Here is a 26,485-nt window from a genome sequence, read left to right on the forward strand (position 1 = left end):
CAGTTGTGTGATGTTTATGGAGTTACGGTAGTGTGATGATTATGGGGTTACAGTGGAGTGATGCTTATGGGGTTACAGTTGTGTGATATTTATGGGGTTACAGTTGCGTGATGGTTATGGGGTTATGGTAGTGTGATGGTTATGGGGTTACAGTGGAGTGATGCTTATGGGGTTACAGTTGTGTGATGTTTATGGGGTTACAGTTGTGTGATGGTTGTGGGGTTATGGTAGTGTGATGGTTATGGGGTTATGGTAGTGTGATGTTTATGGGGTTACAGTTGTGTGATGGTTATGAGGTTACAGTAGCGTGATGGTTATAGGGTTACAGTTGTGTGATGGTTATGGAGTTAGAGTTGTGTAGTTGTTTATGGGGTTACAATAGAGTGATGGTTATGGATTACAGTTGTGTGATGTTTATGGGGTTACAGTGTTGTGATGGTTATGGGGTTATAATAGAGTGATGGTTATGGGGTTACAGTAGTTTTGTTTATGGGGTTACAGTATTGTGATGGTTATGGGGTTACAGTAGTGTTTATGGGGTTACAATAGAGTGATGGTTATGGGGTTACAGTAGTGTTGTTTATGGGGTTACAGTAGAGTGATAGTTATGGGGTTACAGTAGTGTGCAGTTTATTCTGTAATAACTCTCAGAAGGCAGCTGGATAAATGCTTGAAGGCCAACAAGATACAGAACGACTGGAAAACAGCAAGGGGCGGGGAACTAATTGGATAGCTCTTTCAAAGAGCCAGCAGAAGCACGATGGGCCACATGGCCTCCTGTGTTGTATCTTTCTTCGTGTTATTTCGAAAGATCAGGGAATGTGTTTGGGATGGGCTGGCACGGGTGGTAGTGAGGAGGTGGAGAGACCATCTTTACTGGGTAAAGAGTTAATCACTCCTCTACATCTAGACCTATTCAATCCTTAAATCGTCTTAAACACTTCAGTTAGATGAGCTGTTTACTCTTCCAAGATCCAGGGGAATACAAGCCTTGTCCATTTAAACTAGCCTCATTATTTAACCCTTTCTGTCCCGCTGTTGGCTATGACTGGTGGTGTTACTGGAGCCTGCTGCTGTTACAGGTCCTGAACACTTCCACCTGTCCGAGGGAGCTGTGGTCCAGGAGGTTGTCCTTTGTGCCGAATGATACAGTGCGGTCCTTGGCTGTCGGTATCGGGAGCGGAGGATTGCAGCCCGCCCCTTGTTCACCTCCAGTTCCTCCCTCTCAGTCACTCCCAGAGCTGCCACCCGTCCCGAGCTCAACACGGCTGGGTATGTCCAGCCCCGACGGTGTGATAATGTGAGTGGGAGTCCCTGGGACACAGAACTCGACACTGTACCGGTGAGTCTGCCTTCATCCTTACTCTCTGCTCCTGGTCATTCTGCATTGTGCAGCCGATCCGTGTATTTTCTCCCGTTAGAGACTTGACTCAAACACTATCCTCGCTAGTTTATGATATTCTTGTTTCTCCCTGAATCTACCCGATCTCCCTAATCAGTGATAAAAGCCCATGATGGAAAAAAATGCATTTCAATTCAAAGATTCAGTGACACACCTGATGTCTAAGTTACTTGATGTGTGTGTGCATCTGTGTCTTCCTCTCTCTCCATATGTCTGTTTCTATACGTGTATGTCTGTTTATTTGTGTTTCCCTTTATGTATGTGGTGGTCTGTAATAAGGATTTCTCTATGTGTGTATTTGTATTTCTCTGACTTTATGTGTTTCTGTATATTTCGGTGGTGCATTTATCTTTGTGTGCCTCTCTCTATGTGTTTGTATTTCTGTCTGCGTCCCTATTGTGTCTCTGTGTATCTATGTATTTCTGTCTATGTATTCTGTTCCTAAGTATTTCTCTCTTGTGTTTCTGTTCCTGTGCCTCTGTATGTGTATGGCACCGTGTGTCTACATCTCTGATTCGGGGTGTATTTCTGTCTGTATTCTGTGTATATGTGTTTTTGTGTGTACTTCTGTCTGTGTCCCTGTACTCTGTGTTTCTGAGTGTTGTATTTGTCGAGTGTGACTCCATGGATTAGTGGGTGAAAAATGGCTGCAAAATCTTAATCCTAGATTTGTTTCCTTGTCCATTGTGTCTGTTGGGGAAAATGTGTAGCAGAATAATGCATAGGCAAATACATATATCCATCTAAACTCTTTGAGTGCGCGTTGAGTCTGCCAAACCAGTACAAACACGAATAACATTGCCTACAGCCATGCATTTTACTGAGTTTTAAAATAATTGAACTTGGATGTTGAGTTGACTTTGGGAAGATGCGCCACGCTCTGGGCACAGCAGGTACTGCACCCGAGAGCCGAACCAGCCCGACTGCAGAGTGGATAGTGTTGAAACCCCTTAATGTTCTTGCAACGCAACTTCAAACAAATTGTAGCTGATTGTGAGAAGCAAACAGAATGGGAAAACAATACAAAGTAACCGAAATTCGTGGCCACCAGACCGAAAATTATATGATGCAAAAATTATTTATCTGAAAGATTACTTAAGCAAGAATACAAAAGTTAACAAAAAGTTCTAAAGCTAATGGACATTTTTGCAAAATGTCCTAATGATTTTGCAAATACTAAGTATTATTCGCAGCATATACTTGCCTTCTGCCCCAGTCAGGAACTGGTCCAGCTCCTCCCTGAGGACAGAGAGTCAGCATCCAGCACATGAGCTGGCAGTGCATTCCAGGGGCTCTCTGCTCTGGGAACGGAAGAGCCACTTAACATCCAGAACAAAAACAAAAATAGCTGGAAAAACTCAGCAGGTCCGACAGCATCTGCAAAGAGGAACACAGTAACGTTTCAAGTCCGTATGACTCTTCATCAGAACTAAGGAAAAATAGAAAAGAGGTGAAATATAAGCTGGTTTGGGGGGGGGGGTGTGGTGGGAGAGGTAGAGCTGGATAGAGGACCAGTGATAGGTGGAGATAGCCAAAAGATGTCATAGGCAAAAGGACAAAGGTGGTGATATTATCTAAGAAATGTGCTAATGGGGACATTAAGGTTGGAAAGCAGAATGAGCAAGTGACAGATAGTCCTAGTGGGGTTGGGGTGGGGGGAAGGGATCGAAATAGGCTAAAAGGTAGAGATAAAACAATGGATGGAAATACATTTAAAAATAATGGAAATAGGTGGGAAAAGAAAAATATATTTTAAAAATATCAATTATTGGAAAAAGGGGGGGATCGGAAAGGGGATGGGGATGGAGGAGAGAGTTCATGATCTAAAATTGTTGAACTCAATATTCAGTCCGGAAGACTGTAAAGTGCCTGGTCGGAAGATGAGGTGCTGTTCCTCCAGTTTGCATTGAGCTTCACTGGAACAATGCAGCAGGCCAAGGACAGACATGAGAGCAGGGTGGAGTGTTGAAATGGCAAGCAACAGGGAGGTCTGGGTAATGCTTTACAGCCTTCCAGACTTAACATTGAGTTCAACAACTTTAGATCATGAACTCTCTCCTCCATCCCCACCCCCTTTCCGATTCCCCTTTCTCTACTAATTTATATTTTTTAAATATATTTTTCTTTTCCCATTTATTTCCATTATTTTTAAATGTATTTCCATCCATTGTTTTATCTCTACCTTTTAGCCTATTTCCATCCCTTCTCCCCACCCCACCCCCACTGGGGTTATCTGTTACTTGCTCGTCCTGCTTTCTACCCATAATGTCACCATTAGCACATTCCTTAGATAATATCACCACTGTCAACACCCCTTTGTCCTTTTGTCTGTGACATATTTGGCAATCTCTTCTTTGCCTCCACCTATCACTGGCCCTCTATCCAGCTCTACCCGTCCCACCTCCCTCAACCAGCTTATATTTCACCACATTTCTATTTTTCCTCAGTTCTGATGAAGAATCATATGGACTTGAAACGTTAACTGTATTCCTCTCCGCAGATGCTGTCAGACCTGCTGAGTATTTCCAGCTATTTTTGTTTTTATTTCAGATTTCCAGCATCCGCAGTATTTTGCTTTTATTTTAAATTAATTGGCAGTTTGTATTGTGCTACACCAGTTGTTTCCAAGGCGATGGTTGATTTAACACATGACTTACTCTAAACTGGTACTGACTTAAAGATAAGGGGCACACAAGGACAGCTCAAAAAAGAGTCCTTTCAGACTTCATTAAAAGAGAAATGTTCCTAATCCTATTTTACAGCTGCCAGAATTCCAACTGAATCATTCACCATTCACATCTACTTAGCTATTTGTCAATCACCTCCTAATTTCCACATACCGCCCTCCCTCAGCTGATGAATCAGTGCTCCTCCATGTTGAACATCACTTGGAGGAAGCACTGAGGGTAGCAAGGGCCCTGAATGTACTCTGGGTGGGGGACTTCAATGTCCATCATCAAGAGTGGCTCAGTAGCACCACTACTGACTGAGCTGGCCGAGTTCCAAAGGACATAGCTGCTAGACTGGGTCTGCAGCAAGTGGTGAGGGAACCAACAAGAGGGAAAAGCATACTTGACCTCATTCTCACCAACCTGCCTGCCACGAATGCATCTTTCCAGACTGTATTGGTAGGAGTGACCACCACACAGTCTTTGTGGAGAAAAAGTCTCACCTTCAAAATAAGGGTACCCTCCATTGTATTGTGTGGCACTACCACTGTGCTAAATGGGATAGATTTTGAATAGATCTAGTAACTCAAGACTGGGCATCCATGAGGGGCTGTGGGCCATCAGTAGCAGAACTGTCCTCAACCACAATCTGTAACCTCATGACCTGGCATATCCCCCACTCTACCATTACCACCAAGCCAAGAGATCAATGAAGAATACCAGGAGCATACCAGGAGCAGCACCAGGCTTACCTAAAAACGAGGTGGCAACCTAGTGAAGCTACAACACAGGACTATTTGCATGCAAAACAGCATAAGCAGCAAGTGATAGACAGAGCTTAGCGATTCCACAATCAACAGATCAGATCTAAGTTCTGCAGTCCTGCCATATCCAGTCATGAATGGTGGTGGACAATTAAACAGCTCACTGGAGGAGGTAGCTCCACAAATATCCTCATCCTCAATGATGGAGAAGCCCAGCACAGCAATACAAAAGATAAGGCTGAAGCATTTGCTACAATCTTCAGCCAGAAGTGTCGAGTGGATGGATCCATCTCAGACTCTTCTGAAGGTCCCCAGCATCACAGATAACAGTCTTCAGCCAATTCAACTCACTCCACGTGATATCAAGAAACAGTTGAACGCACTAGATACTGCAAAGGCTATGGGCACTGGCAATAATACTGAAGATTTGTGCTCCAGAACCTGCTGTGCCCATTGCCAAACTATTCCAGTACAGCTACAACACTGGCATCTACCCGGCTCTGTGGAAAATTGCCCAGGTATGTCCTGTACACAAAAAGCAGGACAAATCCAACCCGGCCAATTACTGTCCCATCAGTCTACTCTCAATCATCAGTAAAGTAATGGAAAGGGTCATCAACAGTGCTATCAAGTGGCACTTGCTTAGCAATAACCTGCTCACTGACACCCAACATGGGTTCTGCCAGGGCCACCCAGCTCCTGGCCTCATTACAGCCTTGGTTCAAACATGGACAAAAGAACTGAACTGCACAGGCGAGGTGAGAATGACAGCCCTTGACATCAAGGCCGCATTTGACCGAGTGTGGCATCAAGGAGCGTTAGCAAAACTGGAGTCAATGGGAATCAAGGGGAAAACTCTCCGTTGGTTGGAGTCATACCTAGCACAAAGGAAGATGGTTGTGGTTGTTGGAGGTCAATCATCTCAGCTCCAGGACATCACTGCACGAGTTCCTCAGGGTAGTGTCCTAGACCCAACCATCTTCAGCTGCTTCATCAATGACCTTCCCCCAATCATAAGGTCAGAAGTGGGGATGTTCACTGATAATTGCACAATGTTCAGCACCATTCACGACTCCTTAGATACTGAAGCAGTCCATGTCCAAATTTGGCAAGATCTGGACAATATCCAGGGTTGACAAATGGCAAGTAACATTCACGCCACACAAATGCCAGGCAATGACCATCTCCAACAAGAGAGAATCTAACCATCGTGCCTTGACATTCAATACCATTACCATCACTGAATCCCTCACTATCAACATCCTGGGGGTTATCATTGACCAGAAACTGAATTGGGCTAGCCATATAAATACTGTGGCTACAAGAACAGGTCAGAGACTAGGAATCCTGTGATGAGTAATCCACCTCCTGTCTCCCCAAAGTTTGTCCACCATCTACAAGGCACAAGTCAGGAGTGTGATAGAATACTCTCCACTTGCCTGGATGAGTGCAGCTCCAACAACACTCAACAATTTGACACCATCCAGGACAAAGCAGCCTGCTTGATTGGCACCACATCCATAAACATTCACTCCCTCCACCACTGACGCACAGTGGCAACAGTGTGTACCATCTACAAGATGCACTGCAGAAACTCACCAAAACTCCTTAGCCGGCACCTTCCAAACCCACAACCACTACCATCTAGAAGGACAAATGCAGCAGACACATGAGAACATCACCACCTGGAAATTCCCCTCCAAGCCACACACTGTCCTGATTTGGAAATATATCACCGGTCCTTCACTGTCACTGGGTCAAAATCCTGGAACTCCCTTCCTAACAGCACTGTGGGAGTACCTACACCACATGGCTGCAGCGGTTCAAGAAGGCAGCTCACCACCACCTTCTCAAGGGCAATTAGGGATGGGCAATAAATGCTGGCCTAGCCAGGGAAGCCCACATCCTGTGAATGAATAAAAAGAAGCAGCCAAGGGGGTCCACAACCCAGGTCCTTGACACAAGCCCCAAAGAAACCTCGGAAGAAGAATCTGATGATACTTTCATTGAAGTCCCATCACAGTGCTTACCCACACTCTCCACCAGCGCAGAGACACACACCTCTGTGGCACGTAGTTCTAGGGCAGCCTCAGGGTCACAATCTGGTACGCACATCACACTGTCTGATCCACAGCAGGCAGTGGAGGCAGAGACTTCCCAGGTTTCTGGCACTTGGGAGAACTGCTGGAGGCCAGAAATTTGTTGAGTCTGAGTCAGGTGATGAGCCTCTGGACTCGGTCATGTCACACTTGCAAAGGCAAGCAGGAAGGGATGTCTGCTGCACTCCTCAGATTGTAAGGCATGATGGAGGAGCCTGTCCACCTTCACTCTGAGGGAATAGTGCTGGCTTGCCAATGCACTGAGGTCAACGCAGGAATGGTCACTTTATACAAAGTTTCCCTAATGCGTGGCCACTTCCCTACCCCACCACCCCCCAGCATGTGCTTGTGCACTACCATCAACTGCAGGGCATCCCTTACCCCCAACAACCCAACTCACCTCAACCATGGAGCAGCGCTTGCTCTGCCACCGCACTTTCATGCAGCCAGGAAAAAACAACTTGCCTGTGCCCTCGCCTGAATGCGCGGCACCTCAACCTTGACATCCAACAGGTGACCCTCGCGAGTGCTGAGCAACATTACTGTGCACTCGCCTCCGAGTTCCCCTCAAAGTGCAGCCCGCCAGGTGCACACCTTTTAAATGCTGTTGTGATACACGTTGGTGTGCAATCACGCTGATGTGCCTGGCTGATCCAGCAGGGGGGGATGATTTCGGCGAGCTGGGCTTATAATGATATCCAGATGTATTAAAATGAAGTTCCCAACATACAGCGGTGGGAAAGGCAGCCCACCATTGACGGGCGGAGTGGATGGATGCAAACCTGTTTCACAACAGTGTGAAACCGACTTTTGACATTCCCGCCATATTGTCCATTCCCACCCGTCATGGCGCCCAACCCCAGCGGGCACGGAAAATTCCACCCAGTGTAGGTGGAAGGCCAAAATTCGAAATAGATATTGATCTATTAAATTAATGGGCAAAACTGTGACAAATGGATTTCAACGTCCATAAATAAAAGGTCACCTACTTTGAACCTGAAAAAACCTCGACTTTGTCCCTGCACGTTTCTGACGAGGTCTCAGTGTGTTTGCTGCCTCCCGAATGAGCCATCTCCATTTTGGTCAGCCACAAGCCAGAGAGTCTCATGATTCGATGGGGATGTTTGATCTCCTCAGGGATGCTTTGAGGTCATTCCTAAAGTGTTTCCACAGTCCTCCTGGGAGTCTCCTGCCACAACGCGTTCCAAGTAGAGCAGTAGCTTAGAGGGTTGTGTGTCAGGCATACGAGCTACATGGCCCACCCAGAGGAGCTGGTTTTGAGTGACTAGCGTCTCGATACTGGGTAGTTGGCTTTGGAGAGGATGCTGCTATTGTATCACCTCCCTTGCCACTGGATTGGAGGATCTTGCGAAGACTTCATTGATGGTATTTCTCCAGTGCTTTGAGATGTCTGTCCAAGTCTCCGAAGCGTATAAAGCGTAGGGATCACTACTGCCCAGTAAACCATGACCTTAGCCTCAGGCTTCAGATCTTGATCCTCAAATACTGTTTCTCCTCCGTCGGCAGAAAGCTGAGCTGGCACATTGGAAGTGATGATGAAATCTTTCGTCTATATCTGCCTTGGTTGAGAGGAGTTCCCTAAGATATGGAAAATAGTCCACATTTTCCAGGATCTTGCCATTGATTTTAATCGACGAGAGGAGGTGTGGTGCTGTGGGAGATGGTTGGAAGAGGATTTTAGTTTTCTGGGTGTTTATTGAGAGGACCGTTTTCTCATATGCTTCAGAAAAGGAGTTGACATTAATGTGGAGCTGAGTTTTGGAGTGAACGCACACACAAGGGTCAACTGTCTACTGAAGCTCTATGACTGAGGTTGAAGTGGTTTAGATTTTGGATTGAAGGTAGTGTAGGTTGAACAGATCAGCCATGACAATACTGATGGAGGGACAGGTTAGAGGGGCCACTCCTGTTCCTAAGTTCCTACTGAACTGTGTTGGACTATGTTGGGGTTGTGTTGTTTTGAGCTGTGCTGGACTTTGTTTGGTTTCAGTTGTCTTGAACTGTGAACTGTGTTGGACTATGTTGGGTTTGTTATGTTTTGAACTGTGCTGGATTATGTTGGGTTTGTGCTGTATTGAGCTAAGCTGGATTATGTTGAGTTTGTGTTGTTTTGAACTGTGCTGGACTATGTCGGGTTTTGAGTTGTATTGAACTGTGAACTGTGTTGGACTATGCTGGGTTTGTGTTGTATTGAGCTATGCTGGACTATGTTGGTTTGTGTTGTATAGAGCTATGCTGGACTATGTTGGTTTGTGTTGTATTGAGCTGTGCTGGACTATGTTGGGTTTGTGTTGTATTGAGCTGTGCTGGACTATGTTGGGTTTGTGTTGTATTGAGCTGTGCTGGACTATGTTGGGTTTGTGTTGTATTGAGCTGTGTTGGACTATGTTGAGTTTGTGTTGTATTGAGCTGTGCTGGACTGTGTTGGGTTTGTGTTGTATTGAGCTGTGCTGGACTACGTTGGGTTTGTGTTGTATTGAGCTGTGCTGGACTATGTTGGGTTTGTGTTGTATTGAGCTGTGCTGGACTATGTTGAGTTTGTGTTGTATTGAGCTGTGCTGGACTATGTTGGGTTTGTGTTGTATTGAGCTGTGCTGGACTATGTTGGGTTTGTGTTGTATTGAGCTGTGCTGGACTGTGTTGGGCTAATTTTTCAGAAATTCTGGGATATAAATCATTACTTTTAGTCTCAATGATTTTTTTCTGCCAAAAATACTTGATAATTCTTCCAAACATCATGTCTGTAAACTGTTAACTCTTTGTAAAATTCCTATGAGACTGAGCTATGGGAAGTTAGAGGTGGTGATTCTTCCAGTGATGGGGATGTTGTTTATATAAAGTAAAGCCCAGAGGTTCTGGATACAGAGAGAGATGGAGATGGAAAGAAGGAGTAAGAAATGGAGTGAGTGAGAGACAGACAAAGAAAGATGATGCAATGCTGTTGCATTCCACTTGCATCATGGTCGCTGGTTATTGTATAGCAGAGGTTGGTCTTGGTTAGGAGATTGTGATGAGCCTTTAATCTGCTGCAGTCACACAAATACAATCAATTCACTTGCACCTTGGATGATATGATATCCTAGTTGACATAGGTTCCCATTGGATGTGAGAGAGCACATGACAGACTGGGAGACTGCTGGATCTACAGTTGTGACCATAATTATGTTAAGAGTTCTAAGTTATGATTGACTGAAAAAATGACCAATGGGGTCAGCTTTAAGCCAAGTAGAAGCTAATCACTCCAATAATTTTGCCATCTTCAAAAGGGACTGCTGGATTCTGGAAGTTTGAAAAGTAAGGGAGGGAAGCTGTTTGTATCTGTGCTGTGGGAGGTGCTGTCTTGTGGATGAGATGTTAAACCAAAGGTCCCAACTGCCCTCAAGTGGATGCAAAAGATCCCAGGGCAGTATTGCACAGAAGAGCAAGGGAGCTCTCCACAGTGTCCTGAACAGTGTCCTTCAGCCAACATCACATTTTGAGGGCACGAAAGGCACGATAGAAATGTATCCTTTCATGCTTTCTTTTTAAAAATATTCTGACACGAAACTTTACACCTGTGACTGTGACCCCTGAAGTGTGATAAACATCTTAAAGCTGCTCCTTCAGTGATTGTCATAAATTTAAAACGCCTCGATTTTTAGAATTCTCATCCTTGTTTCCAAATCACTCCATGGTCTTGCCCTTCTGCAATCTTCTCTAAGAACATAAGAAATAGGAGCAAGAATGGGCCATATGACCCTTTGAATCTGCTCCATCATTCAATACAATCATGGCTGATCTTGGGCTTCAACCCCACTTTTCCACCCACTCCCCATATCCCTTAATTCTCTGTGAGACCAGATATCTGTCTACCCCCGCCTTAAATCTATTCAATGATGGAGCATCCACAACCCTCTGAGGTAGAGAATTCCAAAGATTCACAACCCTCTGAGTGAAGTAATTTCTCCTCATCTCAGTCCCAAATGATCGGCCCCTTATCCTGAGACTGTGCCCCCACGTTTTAGAATCCCCGAGCAGCAGAAACAATCTCTGTGTCTACTCTATCAAGTCCCTTCAGAATCGTGTACGTTCCAATGGGATCACCTCTGATTCTTCTAAACTTTAGAGAGTAATGAACTAATTACTCAATCTCTCATCAACCATACAACCATCTGGGATATTGGAACTCCTCCATCTCTGGCCTTTTACCTACTCACCCAGTGGCAGTCATGCCTTTAGCTGCTTGGGCTTTAAGCTCTGGAATACCCTCCATAAAGCTCTTCACTTCTCTACTTCCCATTCCGCCTTCAAGGCTTTTGCAAAGAATTACCTCTCCCCTGCCCTAATATCATCTTATGTGGCCCAGTGTTAAATTTTGTCTGTTTATGCTCCTAAGTACCTTGTAGCATTTTACCACATCAAAGGCACAGTATAAATGCAAGTTGTTATAACAGTTTCTATGATTCTGTTTCCACTCCAGATGCCGACACACTGTGTGTTTCTATGTGATTAGCAGAGGCTGTATTTGTGAAGTGGCTTTATCTAAAGTCTAACAGTGTGCTTTGTGACCCGACCTCAATCTCGCAATGAGTTCATCTGCTATAGGAGCCTTCACCCTCGGTAGGTAGCAGAAATTAAGTGTGGGTCTCAGTCGGTTCCTGTGAAGTGATGTGGCACTGAGCCACAAAGGGGACCAGGTTCCAGAAAGGACAATGTGTAATTTCCTCACATTGTCTCTTCATTGTGCAGTTGTCCTGTTTAAAATTGAGCTGCCACCTCAGGTGATTTCCCCAAATCAGATCACCATCTCTTGTTGCTGAACTGATGCTATACAGAATCACTTTAGAGCTTACAGAATGTTGCAACACAGTGTTTATCTCCCCGATAGTCACTAATCCCACTTCCACACATCTTCTTTCACATGGCATTATCTAATTCTCTAATCCATGGACACTGTTTTCAACAACTGTTTGTGGTACAGAATCCCAACTTCTAATTAGTGTCAGAAAATACTGGAAATAAGTCAGCAGGTTTTAGCATGGTGAGGGAAGGCGGAACAGAAAGAAGGTGGTCTGCTCACTTGCACCCCGCCATCTCAGCTCGGCAAATCAATTGCTGGATGGCCAATTAACGGACACCCATGGAAAGGTGGCCAATTAGCGATGCGAAACGGGCTCCACGCCCAATCAAGAGTCCAGGCTGAGAGGTCATGTGGCAGAGGGGTTATGCTGCCCTCTCAACCTTCATTTCTTATGACAGGCTCAAAGAAGTTAATAAATGAAGTCAAGATCACACAGACACTGCCACCTTCACCAGCTGACTCTGCTGCTGCATGTAGCTGTGGTCCTGGTAGAGGTCATTTCTTCTGCCCCTGTGCCGCTCATTATACCAGCCACGAAACACTCCCAAACTTTTTCCTATCCATTGCCTGAAAACTGCAGCGAGCAACAAAGAGAACTACATACAATTGGCTCTCTAACATGCTGAATAGTTTGTTAATTGGTTATTTCAAAACGTCAAGTGGGCTTCTGATTTTGGTGTCCACTTGTCTTCTCTAACACCTGGGACGGCCAAGACGACATCACATTGCCAAACCCAAGGACATCACACCGTATTTTTACGTTACAGGGTGGGGGAGGGAGACCCCGCCTGATTCGTGGCTGTAAATTCCAGCGCCCACTAGGTGGAATTTTGCTGCAGGGCCGGGTTCGGAGGTGGGGAAATTCCGATCGTTGTGTGTCCAGATGGCTCCCTGACTCTGTTCTGCTTCTGGGTGCATTTCCCAAGGGTGGACTGCCACGGAAATTGACAACTCACTCCATGGAGGTGGGCAGCTAATTAGGCCAATTAAGGCCCCATTTAGGGGTAATTTTCAGAACATACAACTAGGAACAGGAGTAGGCATTCGGCCCTTCAAACCTGCTCCTCCATTTGATAAGATTATGGCTGATCTGATTGTGGCCTCCACCCTACTTTCCTGTCTATCCCCTATACCCTTTGACTCCTTTGTCAATCAAGAATCTTACTCAGCCTTACAAATATTCAATGACCCTACCGCCACTGCTCTCTGAGGTAAACAGTTCCACAGACCCTTTGAGGGAAAAAATTCCCCTCATCTCCATCTTAAATGGGAGACCCCTTATTTTTAAACTGTGTCCCCTAGTTCTAGTCTCTCCCACAAGGGGAAGCATCTTCTCAGCATCCACCCGGTCAAGTCCCCTCAGGATCTTATATGTTTCAATAAGGTCACCTCTCATTCTCCTAAATTCCTGTTGAAAGACTCAACCTGTCCAACATTTCCTCATAAGATAACACCACCCCCATCCCAGGTGAATCTTCTGTGAATGGCTTCTAATGCAGTTATATGCTTTCTTAAGTAAGGAGACTAAAATTGTACACCCGATGACACATTCCTGATGTTGGAATAGTTCCCTCCCCTGTGTCCAGAGGCTGGCAGCAACTTGGAGGTGGTCTCCCAGCGTCAGGTCAGAGGACATTCAGAGCCGCTCAATGAATGAGCCACAACTATGAAAAGGTCACAACTGTGGCCAATACATTCTTGTGAAGGGGTTTCCCCTCCACACCAATGGCCTGAACAGCTGTAGGCCTTCTTGAATTTGAAATTTTCAGCAGGTTTTTGAGAGCGCCTCCATTTTGAGGTGCCCTCACGCTCACCTATCTGCCTCAGCAGAGTCCACAGCTCCTGGTGGGGCTGCCAGCAGGTTAGTGCTGGCTCTCTCATTGGGCTTCTCGCCTCAGGAACCCACCTACCATCCTTAGTTGGACAGTGAATGTAGAGGCAGCCAATCAGCAGCCCTGTTGGCATCTTGATGACCCACATATGGTCCTGATGTCGGGTTCCTGCAGGGAAACTCAGCCCAAGGTTTCAGGTTATGAACCTTTCGAAAGGTTCATCCCAGCTATCGCTCCACAGAGGCTGCCTGGCCTCCTGGGTGTTTCCAGGTTTTTCTATTTTCATTTCAGATTTCCAACATCTGTAATATTTTGCTTCCTGTGTAGTGTCAGCCATGGCCCAGTGGGTAGCACTCGCACCTCTGACTGACTTAGAATGTTGTGGGTTCAATCTCCAGTCTAGAGACCTAAACACAAAGTCCAGTCTGAAACTCTTGGTGTAGTACTGAGGGATTACTGCAGTGCTGAAGGTGCTGTCTATCAGTTAAGTATTAAACCCAGGCCCCATTCATCTGCTCAAGTAGACGTAAAAGATCCCATGGCACTACTTAAAGTCTTGGTCAAAATTTATCCCTCAACCAACACATAAAGCAGATAACCTGCTCAATTATCTGATTGATGTGTATAAACTGCCTGCTGCTTTCCAAATCACAGCACTAAGCACTTCGTTGGCTGTGAAGAGCTTTGGGACATTCTGACGGTGTGAAAGGTGTGATAGGAATTAAAATTCTTTGAAGAACCTTTTTTTTTTCCTTTCAGCCTCTACTCATGTTGAATAATTTTGCTGATCAGCCCTCAATACATCCCCGTAGAACTCTTGATTTTTCGGAATTTGGGGGGCCATAACCAATATTTTTCAGATTTATGATGACGCTCCTGGCATGGAATCCCAGCTCCTTGGAATGTCCATTGGGAAATCGTGGGGCTGTGGTCTCCCATCCAATAATATTCACTGGTATATTCTCATCTGCTAAGACAAGGGGAGGGGGTATGGTGAGGAGTGCTGCTGGTGTGTGATAATATGCAGCCCTGATGGGCAAGGAGAGGACCAGGAGTGTGGAATCCTACAATTTGTGTGTGTATTTCCTAGTGCAGTTTAGACAAGCTGAGGCAGAGTCAGTGGTGACAGTTCTTTCTCTTCTCTTTGCAGTCCTGTTGCTGACTTTGGCGGAAGGTGTGAGAGGGACGACACGGAAGAGTAAAAGGACACGTAGGTGAACAGTTCTGACCACAAGGCACCATGTGACTGCTTCCTGCTGACAGAGTCCATTCAAGTGTTCTCTCATACAAGAGGCAGAGCAAGCACTGGAACTCATTTCTAGAAAACAGAAGTTATCCCCATCAGGAAAGGGCAAACAGGCTTGGCTCAATTCTAGAGGGATAGAATTGAAAAATAGGGAAGTTAAGTTAAACTTATATGCAACCTTGGTTAGGTCACACCTGGAGTACGATGCACGGTTTCTACACAATACAAGATGATTCAGGGACACTGGAGCAGTGCAAAGAAAGATTGACAAGGGTGATATCTGGACTGAAAGGATACACTTATGAGGAAAGACTGAACAGGCTGGGGGAGTCTTTACTCTAAAAAAGCGAAGACTGAGAGGTGACCAGATAGAGGTCTTTGAAATCATGATGTAGTTTAACAGGGAAAATATTTTCACTTGTGGGTAAGTCTTTCCAAATAGAGGCCATAAATATAAGATAGTTACTAAATCCAATCAGAAATTCAGGAGAAACTTTTACTTAGTGAAAAGAAAACAAAAAGGAAGACTTGTATTTATAATGTGCCTTTCACAGCCACCAGACATCTTTTACAGTCAATGAAGAGTGCTTTTGAAAGTGTAGTTACTGTTGTAACTACACACAGCAAGCTCTCATAAACAACAATGTGATAATGACTAGATAATCTCTCTTTGTGATGTTGATTGAGGGATAAATCTTGGCCAGGACACCAGGGTTATGAAATCGTTTTCATCTACCCAAAAGGGCGGATGGAACCTCAGTCTAATATCTCACCTGGAAGACATTGCTTGCAGCAGTGTAGCACTCCCTCAGTACTCCACTGGATTGTCAGCCTAGACTTTTATACTCAAGTCCTAGAGTAGGACTCAAATCCAGAACCTCTGACTCACAGGCAAGAGTGGGATTCATTACCACATTGAGGCAAATAGCAAAGACACATTTAGAGGGAGATTCGATAAGTATGTGAGGGAGAAAGAAATACAAGGATATGCTGGCAGGCTGTGATGAAGTAGGGTGGGAGGGGGAGATTCGTGTGAAGCACAAAGACCAATCTGTTTCATTGCTGAAAAACTCTATGTGAACTGCCCACCTCTTGGCTATTCAATGACACTATATATTTGGTTCAAACTGTGACTCAGTTTGGGCAAAGCAATAAAATTGTGTTAAAAACAAAAAAACTGCAGATGCTGGAAATCCAAAACAAAAACAGAATTACCTGGAAAAACTCAGCAGGTCTGGCAGCATCGGCGGAGAAGAAAAGAGTTGACGTTTCGAGTCCTCATGACCCTGTATTTACCAGAATGGTTCCAGGCATGAGGGATTTTGGTCATAAGGTTAAGATGGAAAAGCCAGGGTTCTTTTCCTTGGAGAAGAGGAGATTTGAGGCATGATTTGAAGTGTAAAAGATTATGGCAGGTTTGGATATGGTAGACAAGGAAAAGCCCTTCCCATTATTAGTGCAAGGACTAGGGGACGCAAATTTAAGGTTTTGGACAAGATATGCAGGGGGAATGTGAGGAGGGACTTTTTACACAGTGAGTGATAATGACTTGCTGCCCACAATGGGTGGTGGAAGCAGCAACAATCAATGATTTCAAAGGGAAATTGGATGGGCACATGAAGGAAATAAACCAACAGGGCGACAGGATCAAGCAGGAGTAGAACTGACTGGATTGCTCTGTGGAGAGCCAGGATGGATTCGGTGGGTCGAATGGCCTCCTTCTGTGCCATAAATGGCCTTATGACATTTTTAAATTAAAAACTTTTAAAAGTTGGAGGGAGGGTGTGCCAAAATGGAGGCCCCCTCTGTCGTTTTTTTATCTGAAATGCCAGCTGTTGCTCCATGTGAGCTGGAGAGCCTCATTTTGGCCCTCCAGATTTGAAAGCCTGCTTGTCACCATTAAGGGGATGGTGAGCCAACACTCTGACCATTAATTAATCAATCCAGGGAAAATCACTGTCCCACAATCTCTATTCCCCACACAGTGTGGGGTTGTGACACCCATTTGACACCAATGTCAAGGTGTGGACCCAAAATCCTGCCCCATATGTTGGACACGCTTTCAGTGAAGAAGAACTTTTTAGAATCAGTACTATTATTACTCAGGCCAGAATTGGACACTGTGCTCGAGGTGGTACTGACCAGAAGTGGACACAGTACTCAAAGTGGGACTGGTCAGAACTGGACACAGTGCTCAAGGCGGGACTGGTCAGAACTGGACACAGTGCTCAAGGTCGGACTGTCAGAACTGGACACAGTGCTCAAGGTCGGACTGTCAGAACTGGACACAGTGCTCAAGGGTGGGATTGGTCAGAACTGGACACAGTGGTCAAGGTGGGACTGGTCAGAACTGGACACTGTGCTCAAGTTGTCTGACCATAACTGGACACAGGACTCAAGGTGTGAATTGATCAATGTTGTGTACATGTTGGTTATTAACTCCTCTGCCTTGTACCTTACTGATATCACTTTGTAGTTTGACTCTGCAGGTCTTGAGGCCAGTGGGTAGCATCCCTGCCTCTGGGCCAGGAGCTCTGGATTCAAGTCCCACATCAGGACTTGATCGTCAGGGAAGGTGCGTTTATAACATGGCCAACCAGGTTGATTATCAGCCTGTAAATCCTTCCAATACACCTGATGGCAGCCGGTAAGAGAGGGAGAGTCTCCTGGTCAGTCGTACTGCAGAAGGCAATGGCAAACCACTGCAGTGTTTTGCCAAGTAGAATCATGGACCAATCTAATGAAAGTCCATGGTCTCCAATGTCCTCTTAGGGGCATGGTACTTGGAGGAGAAGGTTTGATTCTAATATAATAATTCCCAATTTTAATTGTGTAAGTGAATGGGTTTTAAGTGAGTTAAAGTCTCACCCTAAGTGTCTGTTTGTTTTTATATCTCCAGCTGTGCCTCAGATAGACTGTGATATCAGAGCGGGCAAGATAAAGGTGTCTGAGTTTGTAGCCCGGTGCCCACCAGGATGTCTGGGCACGAAGCAGGCCGTGTGGGGCACCGACATCTATGCATCTGTTTCCAGTGTGTGTGGAGCAGCTATTCACAGGTCAACAATTCTTCTGTTTTGTAATGCCTGTTTTTTGTAACAGTTTACAGGTGCCATTTCACTTCTTGGCAACACTGGCAGCTTGTCTTGGGCTCAACTTGCTTAGGATTGCAGAACACCCCACAGAAGGAGGCCATTCAGCCCATTTTGCTTGTGCCCCTTTAACTCACTAGATTGATTCCCGAGATGAGGGGGTTGTCCTATGAAGAGAGATTGAGTAGAATGAGCCTGACCCCTCTCAAGTTTAGAACAATGTGAGGTGAGTTAATTGAAACATAAAATTCTTGGAGTGTTTAACAGGATAGATTCTGAGAGGATGTTTGCTCTGGCTAGAGAGCCTCGGACTATGGGTCTTGGTATAAGAATAAGGGTTTGGCCATTTAGGACCAAAATGAGGAGAAATTTCTTCACTCAAGGGATTGCCAATCTTTGGAATTATCTACCCCAGATAGTTGTGGATGCTCAGTCGTTGAGCGTATTTAAGACAGGGATCAATAGATTTTTGGATACTAAAGGAATTAAAGTAAGTGGAGGTAGTGTGGGAAAGATATTATCGAATGGCAGAACAGGCTTGTAGGGCCGCATAGCCTACTCCTGTCTCTACACCTTACGTTCTTACATCCTCTCTCTCTGAAAAAGCTCAACCCATTCCTCAGCTCAACCCATTCCTCAGCACTATCAGCCATTTGGCCTGCTGCTCCTGTGCCCTCTCTCTAAAAACCTCCGCTGTCCTCCACCAGCTTCTGTGATTTGGAGGTGTTAGTTTTAATATTCACAAAGGTTCACTATGAAATTTTCATGACTAAAAAAGCAAACACCATGAGCAAAGCCTTGATTCCATTGCCCTGAATGATGCCTTTTCAGCCTCCTGTAGTGCACAATTTAAAAAAAAACTTCATTCATGGGATGTGGGCTTCGCTGGCATTTATTGACCACTCCTAATTGCCCTTGAGAAGGTAGTGGTGAGCCGCATCATTGAACTGCTGCAGTCCATGTGGTGTAGTACACCCACAGTGCTGCTAGGAAGGGAGTTCCAGGATTTTAACCCAGCGACAGTGAAGGAACGGTGATATATTTCCAAGTCAGGATGATGAGTGACTTGGAGGGTAACTTCCAGGTGGTGGTGTTCCCATCTATCTGCTGCCCTTTTCCCTCTAGATGGTAGTGGTTGTGGGTTTGGAAGGTGCTGTCAAACGAGCCTTGGTGAGTTCATGCAGTACATCTTGTAGATGCTACACACTGCTGCTACTGTGCGTCAGTGGTGGAGGGAGTGAATGTTGAAGGTGGTGGATGTGGTGCCAATCAAACGGGCTGCTTTGTCATGGATGGTGTCAAATTATTGAGAGTTGTTGGAGCTGCACTCACCCAGGCAAGTGGAGACTATTTCATCACACTCCTGACATGCCTTGTAGATGGTGGACAGGCTTTGGGGAGCCAGGAGATGAGTTACCCATCACAGGATTCCTAGCCTCTGACCTGCTCTTAAAGCAACAATATTTATATGACTAGCCCCATTCAGTTTCTGGTCAATGGTAACCCTCAGGATATCGATAGTGGGGGATTCAGTGATGGTAATGCCATTGAATGTCAAGGGGAAATGGTTAGATTCTCTCTTGTTGGAGATGGTCATTTCCTGGCATTTGTGTGGCGTGAATGTTATTTGCCACTTGTCAACCCAATCCTGGATATTGTTCAGGTCTTGCTGTATTTGGACATGGACTGTTTCAGTATTTGAGGAGTCACGAATGGTGCTGAACATTGTGCAATCATCAGCGAACATCCCCACTTCTGACCTTATGATGGAAGGAAGGTCATTGATGAAGCGGCTGAAGATGATCGGGTCTTGGACACTACCCTGAGGAACTCCTGCAGTGATGTCCTGGAACTGAGATGATTGACCTCCAACAACCACAACCATCCTCCTTTGTGCTAGGTATGACTCCAACCAACAGCGATTATTCCCCCTGACTCCCACTGACCCCAGTTTTGCTAAGGCTCCTTGATGCCACACTTGGTCAAATGCAGCCTTGATGTCAAGCTTGGTCACTCTCACCTCACCTCTGGAGGTTGTAATGAGGTCAGGAGCCCTGGCAGAACCCAAATGCAGCCTTGATGTCAAGCTCGGTCACTCTCACCTCACCTCTGGAGGTTGTAATGAGGTCAGGAGCCCTGGCAGAACCCAAACTGGGCGTCCGTGAGAAGGTTATTGCTAAGCAAGTGCCGTTTAATAGTACTGTTGATGATCCCTTCCATCACTTTATTGATGATGGAGAGTAGACTGATGGGGCAGTAATTGGCTGGTTTGAATTTATCCTGCTTTTTGTGTACAGGGCATACCTGGGCAATTTTCCACATAGCCAGGTAGACGCCAGTGTTGTAGCTGTACTGGAACAGCTTGGTAAGGGGCGCAGCTAGACCTGGAGCATAAGTCTTCAGTACTATTGACGGAATATTGGCAGGGCCCATAGCCTTCGCAGTATCCAGTGCCTTCAGCTGTTTCTTGATATCACATGGAATGAATTGAATTGGCCTGAAAACTGGGATGCTGGGAACCTCAGGAGGAATCTGAGATGGTTCATCCACTTGGCACTTTTGGCTGAAGGTTGTTGCAAATGTTTCAGCCTTAACTTTTGCACTGATGTGCTGGGCTCCTCCGTCATTGAGGATGGGGATATTTGTGGAGCCTCCTCCTCCAGTGAGTTGTTTAATTGTCCACCACTATTCACGACTGTATATGGCAGGGCTGCAGAGCTTAGATCTGATCCGTTGGTTGTGGAATTGCTTAGCTCTGTCTATTGCTTGTTGCTTATGCTGTTTGGCACACATATTGTCCTGTGTTATAGCTTCACCAGGTTGGCACCTGGTGCTGCTCCTGGCATGCCCTTCTGCACTTTTCATTGAGCCAGGGTTGATCCCCTGACATAACAGTAAAGCTCCAGAGACCCAGATTCAAATCCCACCGTGGTGAAGTTTGAATTCAATAAAATAAGAGTCCAATGATGACCATTGCCCTCTGGTTCACTAATGCCCTTTAGGGAAGGGAAATCTGGGGGATATGCCGGGCCATGAGCTTACAGATTGTGGTTGAGTACAATTCTGCTGTTGTCGATGTCCCACAGCGCCTCATGGATGCCCAATCTGGATCTGTTCAAAATCTATCCCAGTTAGCACAGTGGTAGTGCCACACAACATGATGGAGGGTATCCTCAATGTGAAGGAGAGACTTCATCTCCACAATGACTGTGCTGTGGTCATTCCTACCGATACTGTCATGACAGATGCATCTGTGGCAGGCAGGTTGGTGAGGATGAGGTCAAGTATGTTTTTTCTTTCTTGTTGGTTCCCTCACCACCTGCCGCAGACCCAGTCTAGCAGCTAAGTCCTTTAGGACTCAGCCAGCTCAGTCAGTAGTGGTGCTACTGAGCCACTCTTGGTGATGGACATTTAAGTCCCCCACCCAGAGTACATTCTGCATCCTTGCCACCCTCAGTGCTTTCTCCAAGTGGTGTTCAACATGAAGGAGTACATGATAATCAGCAGGAAGTTTCTTTTCCTATCTTTGACCTGGTGCTATGAAACTTCATGGGGTCTGGAGTCAACGTTGAGGACTCCCCAGGCAACTCCCTCCCGACTGTATCCCACTGTGCTGCCACACGAATGTTGATGGTGGTGCATAAGACATGATATGTAAGGTATGATTCCGTGAGGATGACTATTTCAGGCTGTTGTTTGACTAGTCTGCGAGACAGCTCTTCAAATTTTGGCACAAGCCCCCAGATGTTAATAAGGAGGACCTTGCAGGGCCGACAGAGCTGAGTTTGCTGTTGTCCTCTCCAGTGCCTAGGTTGATGCCGGGTGGTCCATCTGGTTTCATTCCTTTTTTTTGACTTTGTAGCAGTTTGAAACAACTGAGTGACTTGCTTTCAGAGGGCATTTAAAAGTTGACCATGTTGTTGTGGGTCTGGAGTCACATGTAGGCCTGACCAGGTAAGGATGGCAGATTTCCCTTCCCTAAAGGGCATTAATGAACCAGAGGGAAATGGTCATCATTGGACTCTTATTTTATTGAATTCAAATTTCAACATGGTGGGATTTGAACCTGGTTCTCTGAGCATTACCCTCAGTCTCTGGAATACTAGTCCAGTGACAATACCACTGCACCACCATCACCTCCCCTGAAATTTCTGCATTCCCCTAATTCTGGCCCCTTGCGCTTCCCCAATTTTAATTGCTCCACCTTTGGGAACCATGTCTTCCGATCCTAGGCCTCTGGAATTTCCTCCGTAAACCTCTCTACTTCTCTCTCCTTTGAGACACTCGCTAAAGCCTAACGCTTTAACCTAGCTTTTGGTCATTGACTTTAATATCTCCTTGTGTGGTTCAGTGTCAAATTTAGTCTGATAATGCTCTTGTGAGGTGCCTCAGGGCATTTTACTATATTATAGGGGCTATGAAGTGACAGAAGTCCGGAATACGGCTGTGTAGGGGAATACAGAAATCTGAGGGTTGCAGGGCTGGAGGAGGTTACAGAGATGGGGATGGGTTTGAGAATGAGCATGAGAATTTTAAATGGAGCAGGGAGATATTAATTGGCCCATTGTCTGCTGTAGTGGTGTCATCGATAACAGTGGAGGAAAGATTCACGTGCGGAAGGTGCCCAGCAGTTCCAGTTACAAAGGGACATTCTCCTATGGTGTTCGATCCCTGTCGCTCCCCAGGTGGAGAGAGTCTTTCGTAGTGTCAGGTAATCATTTCCAAGCTTCACATTTAATCAGCAAGCTCAGATAGAAGGGCATGTTTGTTCCATTTTACCCTTGATTTTGTCATTTGGCTGTATAGTGACAAGTATTAAGAGCAAAGTAAATGGTAAGTTGTTTCCGCCAAGAAGATCCTGTTGTAAAGCTTCACTCAGTGGGAGAGCAGATCAAAGAGTCAGACGCAGAGGTTAAATCGAGCTCCTAATTGTCCAGTCATTACGATCATGAGAAGGAAATGCAAGGATCAGATCCTGGTTCCCTGATTGACACTCTGAGTGGGTGAGGCTCCCCATCTGGACTCATCTCCCTGTTATACACTTAGCTGAGGAGCTCCCTCTAAGATTAACTTTTACTCTTCTCACAAACATTTCCTGCCAGAATTGAGTTGATCCTAATGAGCACTTTGTGCACCATAACTAGTTTGTAATCAAACTAACCACCCCTACTCAATTAAATAATCAGGCGTTCCAACTCTGGTTGGATGTATTCCTGGAGGTTACTTCACATGACCTCTTGCCTCCATCCTGCCCGGTTGAACAGTCTTTTGTCCGTTTCCATTACCTTTTAATAACTAAAAAAAGGAAGTCTTCAAAGAAAATGATTTGTCTCCCGGATGTTTTGCTCACGATAGTATCCAAGGAATTAACTTTTTTAATTCCTGGAGACTGCTGGAAAAATTGGGAGGGTTGGTAACCTGACAAATAATCCTGCTTTACCTTGTGTAACTGTGAATACGGTTAGCTATCTCTGTCAAAATCAAAATAATTGTCGCAGGTTTTGTCTTTCCAATGAGACGTTAAACTGAGGCCCCTTCTGCCCTCTCAGGTGGATGTAAAAGGTCCCATGGGATCAAATGAAGAAGATTTCTTCCAGGCCTAGTGTCCTGGCCAATATTTATCCCCCAATCAAATACCAAAACAGATTCGCCTCGTTTACCATGTGTGGGAGCTTGCTGTGTGCAAATAGGCTACTGCGTTTCACTTGTAAAACCCTCTGAAACCTCTGAGGATTTGATGAAGCTACTTGTTTCTAGGGTAACAGGAAACCATGTTGTGATGTTGAAGTTAAAGTTATCTATGTTGACGGTGGGGCACCTTGTCTAGGAATCATAGACCCATCAATTCACACCTGAATTTCTGTTGTGTGAGGTCAGTCTTGTAAAGAGAGACTTGCCTTTATATATTAATGTCATATCCTCAGGATGTCCAAAGGCACTTTACAGCCAATGAAGTACTTTTTTGGAAGTGTACTCACTTGTAATGTGGCAAATGCAGCAGCCAATTTGTGTACAGCAAGCTCCCACAAACTGCAATGTGATAATGACCTGATCATTTGTCTTAATGATGTCGGTTGAGGGATAAATATAGGCCAGGACACCGGGGAGAACTCCTTGTACTCTTCTTCAAAAAGTGTCCCTTCACTTTAATGTCTCATCTGAGAGCCAGTACCTTTGACAGTGTAGCACTCCCTCAGTACTGCCCTGTTGCAGCAGCTTTTGATTTTTGTGCTCAATTTTCTGAAATGGCTTGAACATACAAGCTTCTAGATCCAGAGCTAAATGCAACCCACTGAACCACAACAGACTCAACTTGAGCTGCTCTCAATGTACCACTCTGTACTCCCTATTATGTCAGATCTCATGAGCAGCTGTTAACCAAACATTCCTTCTGCCTGTTCCTCTAGGGCCCAAACAACAGAAAGGAGTGACATATCCATCAATCCTTGAATTTCTGCCTTCAAGATCCTCGAGAATCAGGACCGGTAAGTATTTTGGCTTGGAACTGATGGTCTGGGATATGAAAAACAAGCTCCATTCCATGTATTGTGCCAGTTAAACATTCTCCTACACACTTCATTAACATGGCATCACTAAGGGAGGTGTCCCAATGCTGGTGAGTGCACCACCCCAATATGGTGCTGAGCCAAAGAGATCAGCCATAGTTACTATTTCCCTAATGGATTAAACACAGATGCAATACATTGCCACAAAAATCACTAAAGTATCCATGGGTGCAGTTAATAGGGTTAGAGCTCAGATCTCAGAGTCAGACCTGGTCTGTGCTGAGTTAGCTGAATGCCAGCTTTGTGCATGTGGGGTATGGGTGGGGAGGATCCCTCAGTGTCCCCCTGTGCATAGAAAGGGAGGAAATAGCACCCATGTTTCCCACTTCTGATTGTCGCCCCATGATCTGGTACAGGCACAATGGGCCGAATGGCCTCCCATTCTGCTGAAAGATTCTCGTTGGAAATGCCAGTGTGTGGGCATTGAGGGAAATATTTCCATCATTTCCATGAGAAGGAGGGAAGGGGAAACATTTAAACCAGGCCATGTGAAGGAGAGATGGGGAAACATTTAAACAAGGCCATGAGGGTTTTTTGATCATACCTGACTTTGGAAGAAGAATATGAATCTGTTTCTTTTCTGGATAATGGGGCACTTTACACAGGGAAGATGAAGACCACCAGTGCACCAGTTCCCATTACCACAGCCACAACTCCTGAACCAACCAGCAGCACTACCACACGGCAGGCTGGAGCACCTCAGCAAGTTATACTTGAAGCCACCACCAAACTTCCTGAGCCAAGGACCATCGCACCAGCCAGCACCTCAGGGGAGCCTACCTCCTCTCGGCCGTTCCTGTTTGAAGTGAGGGATGCAGGTTAGTGACACTGGGGAACTGGGGGAATGGTTCAGGAAACCGGTCACTGGTTCAGAATGTGGGTGGAGTCTTAAAGCAAAGTTGGTTAAGAGCTACAGTTTGTCGGTCCAATGTCTGGGCCCTATTGGTGGCCTGGAGGAGTTTTGCTAATGGAAGGTGATCAGTTATTCTGTGCACAATCCTTGCCATTTCCTCTTGCAGCAAGGTCAAGGGTCAGAGCAAGGGTTAGGAAGTTGTAGCTCTCAGGGTGCTCTGCTTCGCATTTGTTTTGTAGTGGGTCCGATTCAACCTCCTTCCCTGGGTCACAGGTTAAAGATTGTATCGTCCACCTCTGAACCCACCTCTGAATAGCCACAAGTAGTACCAAAGGCATCAGCCTGATTTTCACTTTTAAATGATTCAAAAGTAGAATCTCCCCTCTGAGTCAGAAGGTTGTGGGTTCAATCCCCACTCCAGAGACTTGGTCACAAAATCCAGGCTGACATTCCAGTGTAGTACTGAGGGAGTGCTGCACTGTCAGGTATGTTATTTTTCAGACGAGATAATAAACTGAGGCTCCATCTGCCCTGTAAGGTGGATGTAAAAGATCCCGTGGCCACTGTTTAGAAGAGGCTGCTGCTATTTGTATTGGAATCTTACTGAATATTTAAACTATTATTGTAATATTGGTTAGGAATATCTGGCTAGTATCACATTGCTGCTTGTGGGAGCTTGCTGTGCACAAATAGGCTGCCACATTTCCTCTCACCCATGTGGTCTCCAGCACCTTGATGTCCGACAGGATCCTGCATTTATAATTTAAGGATATGCCCCCTCATTCTGGATTCTTTCTATTTATCTTATTAAGTCCTTTAATCATCATAAACGTCTCATTTAGATCGCTCCTTAATCTTCTATACTCAAAGGAATACAAGCCTAGTCTACACAACCTGTCCTCATAATTTAACTCTTTTAGTTCTGGTGTCATTCTGGTGAATCTGCTCTGAACCTCTCCAGGGCCAATATGTCCTTCCTGAGGTGCAGTGTCCACACTGACTGCTGTACTCTAAATGGGATTACATAGGGTATAGTTCACAGAAACAGGCTATTCAGCCTGACCAGTCCACATTAGTGCTTATGCTCCACATGAGGCACACTCT

At 45.5% G+C, this 26,485-nt stretch overlaps 1 protein-coding gene across 5 annotated transcripts in view; it reads left to right on the forward strand.

Annotated features, from left to right (window-relative positions):
* Positions 1 to 1,172: 1,172 nt before the first annotated feature.
* The window catches only part of vit (vitrin), a 52,165-nt gene continuing 26,852 nt past the window's right edge, over positions 1,173 to 26,485 (forward strand). For 2 of the 5 annotated variants that reach the window (XM_041188875.1, XM_041188877.1), the window contains exons 1-7: positions 1,175 to 1,342; positions 11,415 to 11,554; positions 14,778 to 14,837; positions 17,773 to 17,929; positions 22,540 to 22,673; positions 24,370 to 24,447; positions 25,134 to 25,346. In XM_041188875.1, coding sequence (XP_041044809.1) covers positions 11,521 to 11,554; positions 14,778 to 14,837; positions 17,773 to 17,929; positions 22,540 to 22,673; positions 24,370 to 24,447; positions 25,134 to 25,346 — 676 coding nt within the window. In that variant the 5' untranslated portion in view covers positions 1,175 to 1,342; positions 11,415 to 11,520. Of the gene's footprint in view, positions 1,343 to 11,414; positions 11,555 to 14,777; positions 14,838 to 17,772; positions 17,930 to 22,539; positions 22,674 to 24,369; positions 24,448 to 25,133; positions 25,347 to 26,485 lie in introns of all 5 variants that reach the window. The other 3 variants (XM_041188879.1, XM_041188880.1, XM_041188878.1) reach the window with 3 other exon arrangements.

This window comes from Carcharodon carcharias, chromosome 5 (assembly GCF_017639515.1).
Source record: "Carcharodon carcharias isolate sCarCar2 chromosome 5, sCarCar2.pri, whole genome shotgun sequence".
Taxonomy (NCBI): domain Eukaryota; kingdom Metazoa; phylum Chordata; class Chondrichthyes; order Lamniformes; family Lamnidae; genus Carcharodon; species Carcharodon carcharias.